Here is a 15,503-nt window from a genome sequence, read left to right as displayed (position 1 = left end):
CGGTGGTGATGGGCACACTGGGTGCCGTGCCAAAAGATCTCAGCCGGCATTTGGAAACAATAGACATTGACAAAATTACGATCTGCCAACTGCAAAAGGCCACCCTACTGGGATCTGCGCACATCATCCGAAAATACATCACACAGTCCTAGACACTTGGGAAGTGTTCGACTTGTGGTTTTGTGATATGAAATCCAGCATATCTATCTTGTTTGCTGTGTCATACAACGTTGTTGTGTCAATAATAATAATAATAATAATAATAATAATAATATACTATTATAATTGTATATTATTTAATTTTTTATTTATTTACAGCATTTATATTCCGCCCTTCTCACCCCGAAGGGGACTCAGGGCGGATCACATTACACATATTAGGCAAACATTCAATGCCTTTTAACATAGGACAAAGACAAACAACAACATAGCTCCGAGTGGGCCTCGAACTTATGACCTCCTGGTCAGTGATTCATTGCAGTTAATTACACTGGCTCTCCCATCTGCGCCACAGCCCCGGGCCATGTATTATTACATGCAATATTACTAATAATATTACAATATAGTGTTATAGTATAATATAGTAATTTATAAAGCTTATATTGTGCTATGTTAATAATATAATATATTGTATATACATATAATATTGATAATAATATTATAATGTAATACAATATAATAATAATACACTATTATAATTGTATATTTATATTCCATGTAATATTACTAATAATATTACAATATAGTGTTATGGTACAATATAGCAATTTATAAAGCTTAGATTGTGCTATGTTAATAGTATAATATATTGTATATACATATAACATTGATAATAATATTATAATGTAATACAATATAATAATAATACACTATTATAATTGTATATTATTACATGTAATATATTATTACAATATAGTGTTATAGTACAATATAGAAATTTATAATGCTTATATTGTGCTATGTTAATAGTATAATATATTGTATATACATATAATATTGATGATAATAATACACTATTATAATTGTATATTTATATTTCATGTAATATTACTAATAATATTACAATATAGTGTTATAGTACAATATAGTAATTTATAAAGCTTATATTGTGCTATGTTAATAATATAATATATTGTATGTATACATAACATGTAAGCCACCCTGAGTCCCCTTCGGGGTGAGAAGGGCGGGATATAAATGTTGCTAATAAATAATAAATAATAATAGTCCATTTTCATTATTCCATCATCTGCTTCTCTTTCATTGCAGACTCTTTATTCTTAGGTCAGCATCAGATAGAAAGAATTTGTCAGTGATATTCTTGGGAAAAGAATGTAAACCAATGTCTTCCTATTGCAAAAAATGGAATGATTGTAACTTTGCATATTCTTAGGCCAAAATCCACTCTTATGTGACTGGAAAAGTATTAGTCCTTGTAAGAATTGTTATATTATTATTTTTCAATGCCTGGCTTTCTAATTTATTAATATTTAATAAATTGTACACTATGCTGATTTTTTTAAAAATTCAGATTAAAAAGGGGAACCGGGAGTGTGAACGCCTGCTCCATGACACCGAAGTTCTTGGTAGCTTTGTTCTTTCGAGGAAAAGTTCTTTCCGGTACCCTTCTGCAGAACTTCAGCATCTCTGGAGGTACAACTTTGAATGTAACCTTTTTTGCAGTTTGCAAAAGTGTGTGAGGGAAAATTCATGGCTATCTAAATGACTTGTTCTCAACGTTCATGAACCAAATACAACAAGATGTAGAAACTCCAATGTGACTCTATGTCAACTTCTGATGGAAGCACATCATAGATGTGCACTGGAGAACCTAAAAAATGCCTAGTAAGATTTTTTTTAGATGTGGGTAAGTGAAACCATGGGCATCAGTATCTTGGATATGGAAGTTGTACTATACAGGCAGGCAGGTTTCTCTCTTTCTTAGATCTCAGCTGCTTTCCTATGTTTTTTGTCTCCTCCCTTCTGGCTGCAGATTGCTGCTCCTGAACCAGTTCCACGATGTCTTGCCAGGCAGTTGTATCCAACTTGTAGCTGAAGATGCCATGAGATACTATGCAGGTAGGAAAAGGGAAATGCATAGTGAGCATGCCGTGGAGATTAGGACTCAATGGAGCACTGGGTTCAAATGATAGGAAAGGAAATTCCATCTTAACATTAGGAACATTAGACTGTTCAACAGTGGAACTCTATGCCTCGGAGTGTGATGGAAGCTATTTCTTTCAAGGCTGAATTGCCATCTGTTGGGGGTGCTTTGATTGTGCTTTTTCTGCATGGCAGAATGGGGTTGGACTGGATGGCCTCTGCAGTCTCTTCAAACTTCATGATTTTAAAACCTAAATATATAAACAACTAATATGATGTGTGAGCAGGGACACACAGATAACTACTAGCTTTCAACAATAGTGCTGCTGTCATTATAGTTCAAATAGAGCTCCCACAATTAGAACAAGAATGTGAATGTATATTATTGTTGTTTTAAACTGTTCATTTTATAATGTTTTATACTTTTTATCAATGTATTTGGATTGTTGTTGACATGATTTTAATATGTTGTAGGCCGCTTTGTTTCCCGTGAGGGAGAAAAGCGGGATATAATAATAATAATCATAATCATAATAATAATCATAATAATAATCATAATAATTTTATTCTTGTACCCCGCCTCTATCTCCCTGCAGGGACTCAGGGCGGCTTACAAATGCAAAAGAGTATACATACAAAAACATCAAATACCGAAAACGCACAAATGAAAAATTAAAACATATGATTAAAATCAAACCATTAATAAGACAAAGTTAAAACACATCAATAAAAAACATAAGGATGGGCTGATCAAAGTGCACTAAGTGAGACTTGTAAACATGGAGGAAGTTAAAGGTGCTATAAGAACATTGGGGAGAACCCAAATGTGAGTTGAACCCTGAGGCTATATAAAGAAATAAACAATTATTATTTTATTGTATGACACAGCAAACAAGATAGATATTATTATTATTATTATTATTATTATTATTATTGACAAAAAGACATAGTATGACACAGCAAACAAGATACATATGCTGGATTTCGTATTACAAAATCACAAGTCGAACACTTCTCAAGTGTTTAGGACTGTGTGATGTATTATTATTGTTGTTGTTGTTATTATTATAACTGTAGCTCAGCACATAGAGCGCTTGTTCTTTACTAGCAAGCCAAGACCTTTGTGTAATATTTATTGCTGCCTGAGTTTATTCCAGACTCTGAATATTTCTTCCTTTCTCCCAGAAATTCGGAGCTCTGGAGCCGAGCTTCTGAAAGATGCAATGCAGTCTTTGTTTGGAGACCAGTTGGGAAGCCATGAAAAGGCCGGCGGAAGCATCCTTGTGGTGAACACATTGCCTTGGGAACGGACGGAAGTCATTGCTAAAGCTGGAGCAGGAGGAGCGGAAACATTAGGTGCTTCACATACTTCAATTTCTAAGCATCGTATTTGAAACCACTATGCCAGCTCCTTATACAATTTTAGATTAAATATAAAGATATATATTTTTGTCTGTCTCTTAGCTCTAGTGACCGTTCCAAGCATGGGTTACTGTGCCGTTCAGGATTCATTATCCCCTCGCCATCTAGTGACAGTGAGCAAAGAGGTGAGCTGGTTTTATGCCTTTTTCTGATTAATGTCATCATGGAGGGGAGAATTGTCAAACTCTGTGACAAATGCTATTGAATCGGATTAAAAATGCCTGCTTAATCCAGTATTTGGTTTTCCCATACTGCCTGATGTTTCTGGAAAAGGTTGGGGAGACATGGAAGAGTTTCATTTGTTTTTACATTTTCCTTTGTAGGCAGATGGCTCAGTGATCATGGAGAACGGTATAGTCCGGGTTTGTCTGGACACGATGGGCCGTGTGACTTCGTTGCGTTTGATTGAATCTGAGAGGTACAGTTAAAATAAATTTTTGTATTATTATCCCACAGTAAACGTGCAATTCCCCTTAAATCATAGCTCTGTTTAGAGTTATAGCAACATACCTGATTGATAGGCATCTGGCTTCTACTTAAATGCCTCCACAGAAGATTTTATGATGATATGGCATGGGTAAACTTCGGTCCTCTAGGTGTTTTGGACTTCAACTCCCACAATTCCTAACAGCCGGTAGGAGGGCTGAAATTTACCCATGTTTGTACTAACTCATATATAAGTCTGCTTTCTATGTTCCTATAAAATTTGCATCTGGATTATTTTTACATGTCCAGTTCTCACTGTCTAGAATTAGTTAGTCCAAATTATTGTTCTGTGTCTTTTTGTTCCAGAGGGTCCATCCCCGAAGGTTCCTGCGCTAACCAGTTTGTGATATTTGATGATATTCCTTTATACTGGGATGCTTGGGATGTGATGGACTATCACTTGGAGACTAGGTAAGAAGCAGTCAACTTCTTATGGGATTCTGGGAACCCAAGAGCCACTGTTTGTAGAAGTCTGTAAGTCTCAATACTCAAACTATTGAACTGTATTGAGCTCTGTCATTTGGACAAGCATTTACAGATGACAACCCCGATTCATCCCAGCTTGTTCTCTTCCACCTTAGGAAACTGAACTAGATGCTTTGTTAATCAGTAGCTTAGGGGCACAATATATTATTATTATTATTATTATTATTATTATTATTATTATTATTATAATATCTAGGTGGGCTATCATTTGCTTTGTATGCACAACGTCCCAAGTTCATTCTCCAAGTATGTTTGAAGAACTTCTCTTCCACCTTAGAACACTGAACTAAATGTTTGCTATTAGTAGCTCAGGGACAGAATAAAATAAATTATTCTTATTCTTATTTTGGGCTATCATTTGCTTTGTGTGCACAACATCCCAAGTTCCATCTCCAAGTATGTTTGAAGAACTTCTCTTCCGCCTTAGAATATTATTATTATTATTATTATTATTATTATTATTATTATTATTATTATTATTATTGTGGGCTATCATTTGCTTTGTGTGCACAACATCCCAAGTTCCATCTCCATTATCTCCAAGTAGGTTTGAAGAACTTCTCTTCCACCTTAGAATATTATTATTATTATTATTATTAATAATAATAATAATAATAATAATATACTATCTAGGTGGGCTATCATTTGCTTTGTGTGCACAACGTCCCAAGTACAGTCTCCAAGTATGTTTGAAGAACTTCTCTTCCACCTTAGAACACTGAACTAGAGGCTTTGCTATTAGTAGCTCAGGGACATAATAAAATAAATTATCATCATCATCATCATCGTCGTCATTGACTACCATTTGCTTTGTGTGCACAAAGTCCCAAGTTCAATCTCCAGCATCGCCAAGTAGGTTTGAAGAACCTCCTCTCTTGAGTGGATGTGGCCAATGATTGTTGACAATGCCAAACTAGATAGACAAATACTTTGACTTTGTTCTTGGCACCTTCTGCGTTCTTACACTCTTTCAGGAAACCCATCACACATCTCCTCAAACCCCTGGAAATTGCCGGATCGGGCGGACTGCGTGGCAGTGTGAAGTTCTCCTTGCAGATCAACCAGAAGAGCCTCCTCACCCAAGAAGTCATCCTGGATGCAGCTTCCCCTTGTGTCCGCTTCCAGACTCAGGTTTGATATTCTCAACATTGAAAGGCTTCTCCTGAGGGATCGTGTACGTCTGAAGTTCACAGCTATGTGGCCTTCTTTGATTGTCCTCCTCTTCTTGTACAGGTTGCCTGGAACGAAGCTCACAAATTCCTCAAGGTGGAATTCCCGGTTGGGGTTCGCAGCCCCAACGCTACGTACGAGATCCAGTTTGGGCACCTCCAACGGCCAACGCATTGGAACACATCCTGGGACTGGGCCCGCTTTGAGGTAAGGACCCGTCTCTGCGTAATTTCAGAACCTAAAATTCCCTCGAAAACATATTCACTGGTTGGTTCTCCCGCCCTTTCTACTCCTTTACATTAGGGCTGTGCAACATGGGGGCCGGGCTGTGGCGCAGCTGGCTAGTAACCAGCTGCTATAAATCACTACTGACCGAGAGGTCATGAGTTCGAAGCCCGGGTCGGGTTAAGCCTCCGACCATTAATAGCCCCGGCTTGCTGTTGACCTATGCAGCCCCGAAAGACAGTTGCACCTGTCAATTAGGGAAATTTAGGGACGCTTTATGCGGGAGGCTAATTTACAACACCATAAAACTGCCAGCAAAACATGAGGAAAGGAATGCGGAAGTACAGCCACTACTGGACGGTGAAGCAACAGCTCCCCCTGTGGCCGGAATCGTGAAGCTGGAAAAATGTTAAAAATGCCTCTGAGTCTGTCTAATGTTTGTTGTTTGTCTGTTGGCATTGAATGTTTGCCATATATGTGTTCATTGTAATCCGCCCTGAGTCCCCTTCGGGGTGAGAAAGAAGGGCGGAATATAAATACTGTAAATAAATAAATAAATAAATAAATAAACATGGGGTTCTCGTGATGGTCCTGTATTGCAGTTCCTAGCCTGAGCAGCCAGTGGTTGAGGGATGCTGGGAGTTAGAGTTCGACATTTACTCCTAACCCCTCCCAACATGTGCCTTCTGTCTGAACATAGATGTAACAGGAATGTCGGTCTAGAAGAAGACTTGGTTTTTATGTAGAAAGGTTGCTGTTATGTAAGTTCATCGTCTGCATTTGAGAAAAAGATGCTTTTTCTGAACTGTAACTCCCAGCCATGGCAGGCACCAGTTCTCCCATTATGATGGCTGCTCATTCCAACTGGTTTGCTTCCATCTGCAGGTGTGGAGCCACAAGTGGATGGACCTGTCTGAACACGGCTTTGGGGTTGCGCTGTTGAACGACTGCAAATACGGTTGCTCGGTTCGTGGCAACGTGATGAGCCTTTCCTTGTGAGTTCCGGGGGTCGGCCCACAAATAAATAATTATTTCTGGGAGGATGGTTGAGGGTCTTCACGTCTCCAAAGCTGGATCCTTTTTCCTTGTACTGAAGGACAGAACCTAAAAATGCAAGTCTGTGCTGTATTGTGTATTGTGTAGAGTACTAGAAGCAATTCTATGAATTGCTATTTGATGATAGCAATGACCAAGCTTCCCAGGTCATCTTCTGTTGCAGTTGGAAAGACGGCAAACTGAAGGAAAAACTTCAGAAGGTTCTTCTTTCACCAAAGTTGGAAGACCAGCCCTGCTTCTTATCTAATATATTGTTCCCTTAACTCTTCCCAAAGGTTAAGAGCGCCAAAGTCTCCTGATGCCTCTGCAGATATTGGTGACCATCAATTTACCTATGCCGTGATGCCACACGCAGGTAAGCAAATTAAATATTTGCAAATGGAATGGAGAGGAGACAGTGTCCTCTTTATTGCAGGACTATGTTGGTTGTGTAGGCATATTTGGTATCTGTATGAAGCAGGCCGCAGCATAACCAGTGCAAAAAGAGCTTGTGGTAGCAAACAATGCAGGTAAAGTTAAAAAAAAACAGGTAAGAACTTACACCTATGGTTTCATGAAATCCATCTTGGGATTGGAAAGGAGATAAACAAAAGAAAATCATGTAAATTTCAGTAGAAGAGGCCCTAAGACTCGCTCTCAAATATGGACATAAGCTATGGAAGGTTACTGAAACTGGGAGTTTCTCAGCCCGGCCTCTCAGAAACTAATTTTTGGACAACTTTCACGTTTTTTACCAGGGATGAAGGATAGGTGTTGGCACGGTTGTGAACAAAGAGGGGTGTTTAATCACATGATATGGAGTGCGATCAAGTGCAAGAATACTGGAGAATGATTGAAGGAGAAATTAATAGAATGCTAAATCTACAAATAGTAATAGTTAACAGAAATGTACTACATGCAAGGATAACAGAAGTGAAGAATATACAAAAAGAAAAAATGGTAGACAAATTAATAGCATGTGCACAAATTGTTTTAATGAGGGGTTGGAAAGAGAAAACAAAATGGACTCTGACGAATTGGTATAAGTATATAGTTGATATGTTAAATGTAGAAAACACAAATTGCAAATGGAATAATATAGATAAAATTGAAAACATTGCAATAATCAAGGGGATGTGGGAACCAGTTAAGAACTATTTAGAGAATGTACTAAGATGAGGAGTGGAAAAATTAAGATTGAGATTGATATTTCAAATGTAACTTCTGCAGTTTGTTGTATCAGTTGCATGTACAAGGAGGGGAGGGTGGGAGTGGGATAAAACGACAAAATAACTATTAAAAAATCATGAGCCAAAAAAAAAAAAAAGACATAAGCTATCCGTTCATGTTCCCTTCCCAGACGAAGGGAGAGAAAGGCCTAATTCTGCTTTCAGAAGAAGGCAGAAGTTACTTTTCCAGGCAGGAAGGAAGCCAAGAGACTTGAGGACATAGAGCAAAGAAATAAATTGGAGACACGTAAGGATAGGCATGTTCTCTAGAGTTCCTCTCACTCATTGCTTTATACAAGTGTCGATGCCTCTTTGCATCCGCAGGTTGCTAATACTGCAAAGTATTTTCCTCACCCACCACTCATAGAATCATAGAATCATAGAATCATAGAATAGTAGAGTTGGAAGAGACCACATGGGCCATCTAGTCCAACCCCCTGCTAAGAAGCAGGAAATCGCATTCAAAGCACCCCCGACAGATGGCCATCCAGCCTCTGCTTAAAAGCCTCCAAGGAAGGAGCCTCCACCACAGCCCCGGGGAGAGAGTTCCACTGTCGAACAGCCTTTCTCACAGTGAGGAAGTTCTTCCTGATGTTCAGGTGGAATCTCCTTTCCTGTAGTTTGAAGCCATTGTTCCCTTGTGTCCTAGTCTGCAGGGCAGCAGAAAACAAGCTTGCTCCCTCCTCCCTATGACTTCCCTTCACGTATTTGTCCATGGCTATCATATCTCCTCTCAGCCTTCTCTTCTGCAGGCTAAACATGCCCAGCTCTTTAAGCCGCTCCTCATAGGGATTGTTCTCCAGACCCTTGATCATTTTAGTCGCCCTCCTCTGGACGCTTTCCAGCTTGTCAACATTTCCCTTCAACTGTGGTGCCCAGAATTGGACACAGTGTGATTCCAGGTGTGGTCTGACCAAGGCAGAATAGAATAAGGGGGAGCATGACTTCCCTGGATCTAGACGCTATTCCCCTATTGATGCAGGACAGAATCCCATTGGCTTTTTTAGCAGCCGCATCACATTGTTGGCTCATGTTTAACTTGTTGTCCACGAGGACTCCAAGGTCTTTTTCGCACACACTGCTGTCAAGCCAGGCATCGTCCCCCATTCTGTCTCTTTGATTTCCATTTTTTCTGCCGAAGTGAAGTATCTTGCATTTGTCCCTGTTGAACTTCATTTTGTTAGTTTTGGCCCAGTTTTGACTCAGTTTTTTCTCCGGACAGGTTCCTTCCAAGAGGCCCAGGTGATCCATCAAGCATATAATCTGAACTTCCCTCTTCACATCATGCCGAGTGTCTCTGCCCAGTGCCCGGCTTGGAGCGCCTTCTCAGTAGAGTCCCCAGCCGTTATTTTGGAGACAGTAAAACAGGTCAGGCATCCTAGGATGAGGAATTGCATGGCATAAGACAATCTGGAGTGTAGATGGATGGATAGGGGAAGCAGAAGCATTGCCTGTCCAACAGCTATATTCTTGTAGCTACACATATTGCAACAGGCACCTGCAAAGACTTCTAGGGGTGCTTGAGAGGTCTCTGCTGATAACATCCAGTTACAAGAAGAATTGGATGCATCATTGTTTATCTCTGCTCTCCAACATTATGGACATGGGTGTGTTGACGAGACTACGTGGCTTAGAAAGTAAGCTTTTTGGTGGAGAGTTTGCCATTATTTGCAGTTTCAGGTAGAGCAGCGAGAGGGTGCTTTGTCACGACCCAGGCGGCAGAGGCACCAATAACCATACACAGAGGCCAGAATCTAACTAATATCTTTATTGAAGGAATATATAAAGTTAATAAAAACAAGTATAGAAAATAGTCCAGAATTAGACCCTTCAGGAAAGGTCAGAATTAGTCCAAAAAAGCAATGTCCAATAAGAAATATTAAGGTCCAAAGTTGTAATCCAATAACCGAAACACTCACTTTGCCAAGCAAAGTGAGGGGAGATGACAAGGTCCTTAGTCCATAAAACTTGAGCGTGGCTAGGAAATAACTTGATACTTGAAACAAGGCTTGAACGTGGAACAAGGTAACTAAGAACAAGAACAAGGTCCGTGGAATAACTTGGTAAAATCCGTGAAACAAGGCAAGGATTAGTCCTGGGAAACAAGGCAAAGTCCGTCGGTAAACAAAGGCTGGGAAGCAAGGCGAAGGCTGGATAGCAAGGCAAGGCTTGAGCTGAAGCGAGGCTTGAATCGGAGCGCGCTGTCCAGACACAACTCGCTCCGTAGGCTGACGAATTGACTCCGCGAAGTTGCTACGCGGGCAAAACACCTATATAGAGTCCAACTTTCTCACCAAAGCGGTTCTCTGGGAATCAGAAACGAAAGCTAAACTCTGAGACCAGATGTTAAACTCCTTAAAGATTCTCACGAGAACCAATGTTAATTGGCAACATTCTTAGCTGCTATCCTCGCACTCCTGCGCGAAGCTGAATCCAAACTTCTCTGTTGTTTACAAAACTCCCGGCGCAAGAACACGGGAGAAGTAGGCTCTGGGGTTGTTTGACATACTTCTGGGGCACAACTTTCTTGCAGGTGCAAGGTTTCCAGATCTGCCTGGGAAGGATCTGGCTGAGAGGAATCCAGTTCAGACTGGGAAGGTAAAAAACCCAAGTTTTCATCTTCATCAGGGATTACAATGTCCTGAGCAGGACTACAAGGCCCATGGTTCATCACACTATCCCCCTCCTCAGGGCCCCTCCCAAACTGGGGTCCTCTCCCCGAGGCGCGAGGTCGCGGTTTGGTGGGATAGGTCAGATGGAAGCGACGGGTTAGATCAGGAGCATGGACTGTGGAGGCGTCTTCCCAAGAGCGTTCCTCAGGCCCAAAACCCACCCAGTCAATGAGATATTGTAGGCGGCGGCGATGAAAGCGAGAATCCAAAATGTCCTCAACCTCGAACTCCTCCTCCCCATTCATCAAAACAGGAGGGGGGGCCGGTTGGTCTGTATCAGGACGCACACCATCCGCCGGAAGGAGCAGGGAACGGTGAAACACTGGGTGAATGCGCATTGAACGCGGAAGTTGGAGTTTGAAAGTCACGGGGTTTAATTGCGCCACCACTGGATAGGGGCCAATGAAGCGGGCATCTAACTTCCGGCATGGGCGGTGGGAGGGCAGAAAGCGAGTGGACAGAAAAACCCGATCTCCTACCTTGATTTCGGGGCCCGGCTGGCGGTGTTTGTCAGCGTGGCGTTTATAGTCCTCCTTGGCTTGGTCCAGTTGCTGGAGCAAAAGTTGTTGCACCGCTGTGAGTTCCTGCAGCCAATCCTCTGCTGCGGGAACTTCTGAAGTTTCAATGACAGGGGGAAAGAAACGTGGATGGAAACCGTAGTTTGCAAAGAACGGCGTTTCTTTTGTAGAAGCTTGAACTCCATTATTGTAGGCAAACTCAGACAGTGGTAACAGAGAAGCCCAATTGTCCTGTTGGTAGTTTACATAACAGCGAAGATACTGCTCCAAAGTGGCATTGGTGCGCTCCGTTTGCCCATCTGTTTGGGGATGATGAGCTGAAGATAAGCGAGAGTCTATGCCCAGTAGTTTTTGTAGTGCCTTCCAAAAACGAGAGGTGAATTGAGATCCACGGTCTGTGACTAAACTCTTGGGCAATCCATGTAGTCTGAAAACATGCTGAAGAAATAGATCCGCAGTTTCTTTGGCCGTGGGGAGGCCTTCGCAGGGAATGAAATGGGCTAACTTGGTGAATAGGTCCACCACCACTAAGATCGTGGTGAATCCACAGGAAGGTGGTAGGTCAGTGATGAAATCCGCGGAAATTATTTCCCATGGGCGAGATGGGGTAGGAAGGGGGTGCAAAAGCCCTGAGGGCTTCTCCCTTCGTATCTTGGAGCGCTGGCATACTGGGCAGGTGTTGACATATTTTTCCACATCCTTGCGGATCTTGGGCCACCAAAAATCTCTTAGGATCAAATGCATGGTTTTAAATAGTCCGAAGTGTCCTGCTGGTTTGCAGTCATGACACAGACGAAGCGCTTTTTCCCTGCCCGGTCCGGGTGGGATATAAACATGATTTCTATAGCAGAGCAGCCCATCTTTAAGCGAAAAGGGAAAATGCAGACCTTGGCGAAGTTGGTCCTGCGCCCAGGCATCTGCTTGCTGACTAGCCCTGATTTCTTGAGCACAGATGGGTCCTGGAGTAGGGGAAGTTGAACCAATGGGACTGGATTTGGTGTTCCCCACTGTGAGCGTGGCAAAGTTCTCAGGTTGTAGCAGTTGGGATTCAAAGGTCTCCTTGCGTCCTGCAGCGTATTCCGGTTTACGTGACAGGGCGTCTGCTTGCTTGGTTTGAGCTGGGGTCACATAATGGATCTGGAAGTTGAAACGTTCAAAGAATAAAGCCCAACGTTGCTGCCTCTGATTTAGTTTGCGGGCAGTTCTTAGATGTTCTAGATTACGATGATCAGTGTGGACTTCAATGGGGAATTTGGCCCCTTCTAGCCAATGTCTCCAAGTTTCAAAGGCTGCCTTTATGGCCAGTAGTTCTTTTTCCCAAATGGTGTAATTCCTCTCTGGTGTGGTTAGTTGACGAGAATAAAAGGCACAGGGGTGGAGGTGATCGCCCACCGGTTGTAAGAGTACAGCCCCAATTGCCACATCAGAGGCGTCCGCTTGCACCACAAAAGGGGTTCCAGGATTTGGGTGCTGTAGAATTGGCTGGGAGGTGAATAGTTTCTTCAGTTGCTGGAACCCTTTCTCTGCTTGATCAGTCCAGCGGAAAGGCTGCTTTCCACGGATGCAGCTAGTGATGGGGTCGGACCAGCGGGCAAAATCTGGAATGAACTTGCGGTAGTAGTTCGCGAACCCCAAGAAACGCTGCACCTCTTTCTTGTTAGTTGGCGCCCGCCATTCCAATACTGCTGAAACTTTGGCTGGATCCATGGAAAGCCCTAGAGGCGAGATGCGGTAGCCAAGGAAATCTACCTCTTGTAGATCAAAAGCGCATTTTTCTAGCTTGGCATAAAGTCCATGATCCCGCAGTCGTTGCAACACCATTTTGACGTGGTTCTCATGTTCTGATTGTGATCTGGAAAACACCAAAAAATCGTCCAGGTAGATTATCAAGAATCTGTCTAGATAGTCCTGAAAAATATCGTTGACAAAATGCTGGAACGTTGCGGGAGCTCCGCATAAACCGAAATTCATAACTCGGGACTCGAATAATCCGAATTTAGTCTGGAAGGCGGTCTTCCACTCGTCCCCTTCTCTGATGCGAACTAGATTATAAGCCCCCCGAAGATCCAGCTTGGTGTAGACCTTGGCTCCTCGAAGTCGGTCCAGTAGATCCGAGATTAAGGGCAGGGGATAGCTGTTCCGCTTGGTGATATTGTTCAATGCTCTGTAGTCCACCACCAAGCGTAATTCCCCTGACTTCTTCTTCACAAACATCACTGGGGAGGCGGCTGGGGATTGAGAGGGTCTGATGAACCCCTTGCGAAGGTTTGTCTCTAAGAATTCCCTGAGAGCTTCTTGCTCTGGTTCAGTCAGGGAGTAGAGATGCCCTCGCGGGATCGGGGCCCCCTCCACCAAGTCAATGGCACAGTCATAAGGTCTATGTGGGGGTAATTTTTCGGCTTCTTTCTCATTGAATACATCCCAATACTCGGAGTACTTCTTTGGCAAGGTGATGATGGGCTCGGAGTCTGTGGCATGGCATACCTTGGCTACGAGGCAATGGTTTTGGCAGTACGGTGAAGCAAACTGCAGTTCTCTGTTGGACCAGGAGATGTTAGGGTCGTGGAGTGTCAGCCATGGAATTCCCAAAATCACAGGGAAATGGGGAACCTCGGTAACAAAGAAGGAAATCTCTTCCATATGTTCCCTTATCCACATCCTGGTGGGTTCCGACCACTGGCTTACGGGGCCCGTCTTGAGGGGGCGGCCGTCTATGGCTTGCACCACACGGGCATTCTTGAAATCATGATATTGTAATCCCAGAGAGTCGGCATACTCTCTATCGATGAAATTGTTGGTAGCTCCAGAGTCTATCATGGCGTGGATCATGACGGGTCCCCTTTTTGCTGACCATAATGTGACCACGAGAAGGAACAGGACCCCGGTTGGCGGCTCTTGGATGGATTTTTTGACCGGGTTGGCGAGCCTCTCTACACCCGGTCGTTGGCTTCCCCCGCCGGCTGTGTGCCAGTCGGCTCAGACGCCTTCGACTCCGTGGAGGACGCCGCCGCAAGACGGGCGGCAGGCTTCCCTTTGGCTGGGCACTCTCTGGCGAAGTGGCCCCCGTTCCCGCAGTACCAGCAGAGGTTCAAGCGTTGACGACGGGCCTTCTCGGCGGCATCTAGTCTGGGACGCACATTGCCCAACTGCATCGGCACCTCCTCGCCTCCTCTGGGGTATGGGGTTGGCGGTGGGGGTCTCCACACCGGACGTGGCTGAACACTGGCGGGAGCGGGGGGTTTTGCCCCGGCTCTACCGCCCTGGCCTCGAACCCATTGTTTCCTGTTGGCAATCATGACTTCAGCCCGTAAACATTGATCAATGAGTGCCTCGAGGGTCTGGGGAGGATCCACCTTGGAGATTTCTTCCAGCATTTCAATGTTGAGACCCTCCCGAAATTGTCCTCTGAGGGCTACATCGTTCCAGCCGGTGTTGTGGGCCAGCACGCGGAACTCGGCTATGTACTGAGACATGGGTCTGTCTCCTTGAAGGAGGCGCCGGAGTTTGTGACCGGCTGCCTCCAAATTGTCCTCGATTCCCCAGGTCTCCTTAAGGTGATCCAAGAAGCGTTGTGCTGAACTTAGGTGGGGGGAGGCTTGATCAAACAGGGCCGTCGCCCAGCTAGCCGCTGGTCCGTCTAGAAGACTGTAGACCCACGCCACCTTGATGTCTTCTTGGGGAAACTCGGCATCACGGGCCTCTAGATAAGCTTGACATTGGCGGCGGAAAACATGAACCTTAGCAGCTTCTCCAGAAAACTTGGTAGGCAACGCCATGGCCGGGAGGCGAACTCCGCGCTCCCTCAACCCTTTTATTTCTCCATCCTGCGCGTTGAGTCTGTCACGGATGCGGTCCACTTCGTCCTTGCTGATGGTGTAGCTGAGCGGCTGTCCAGCCGGCGCGGCTCCGGTAGACATCCTGGCCTCGGTTAGTTGGTGCTTATGGGTGGCGGAGTCAAACTGTCACGACCCAGGCGGCAGAGGCACCAATAACCATACACAGAGGCCAGAATCTAACTAATATCTTTATTGAAGGAATATATAAAGTTAATAAAAACAAGTATAGAAAATAGTCCAGAATTAGACCCTTCAGGAAAGGTCAGAATTAGTCCAAAAAAGCAATGTCCAATAAGAAATATTAAGGTCCAAAGTTGTAAT

General features: G+C 43.6%; 1 protein-coding gene across 2 annotated transcripts in view; it reads left to right on the top strand.

The window, feature by feature from the left end:
• Positions 1–15,503, top strand: part of man2c1 (mannosidase alpha class 2C member 1) — a 31,855-nt gene that overhangs the window by 13,681 nt on the left and 2,671 nt on the right. For both annotated transcript variants that reach the window (XM_062963543.1, XM_062963544.1), the window contains exons 14-24: positions 1,532–1,653; positions 1,994–2,079; positions 3,289–3,459; positions 3,568–3,650; positions 3,849–3,943; positions 4,318–4,422; positions 5,472–5,628; positions 5,731–5,874; positions 6,778–6,887; positions 7,224–7,303; positions 9,379–9,524. In XM_062963543.1, coding sequence (XP_062819613.1) covers positions 1,532–1,653; positions 1,994–2,079; positions 3,289–3,459; positions 3,568–3,650; positions 3,849–3,943; positions 4,318–4,422; positions 5,472–5,628; positions 5,731–5,874; positions 6,778–6,887; positions 7,224–7,303; positions 9,379–9,524 — 1,299 coding nt within the window. The remainder of the gene's footprint in view (positions 1–1,531; positions 1,654–1,993; positions 2,080–3,288; positions 3,460–3,567; positions 3,651–3,848; positions 3,944–4,317; positions 4,423–5,471; positions 5,629–5,730; positions 5,875–6,777; positions 6,888–7,223; positions 7,304–9,378; positions 9,525–15,503) is intronic.

This window comes from Anolis carolinensis, unplaced genomic scaffold (assembly GCF_035594765.1).
Source record: "Anolis carolinensis isolate JA03-04 unplaced genomic scaffold, rAnoCar3.1.pri scaffold_11, whole genome shotgun sequence".
NCBI lineage: Eukaryota > Metazoa > Chordata > Lepidosauria > Squamata > Dactyloidae > Anolis > Anolis carolinensis.
Note: the sequence above shows the minus strand (reverse complement) of the source record. Positions and strands in the feature narration are given on the sequence as shown.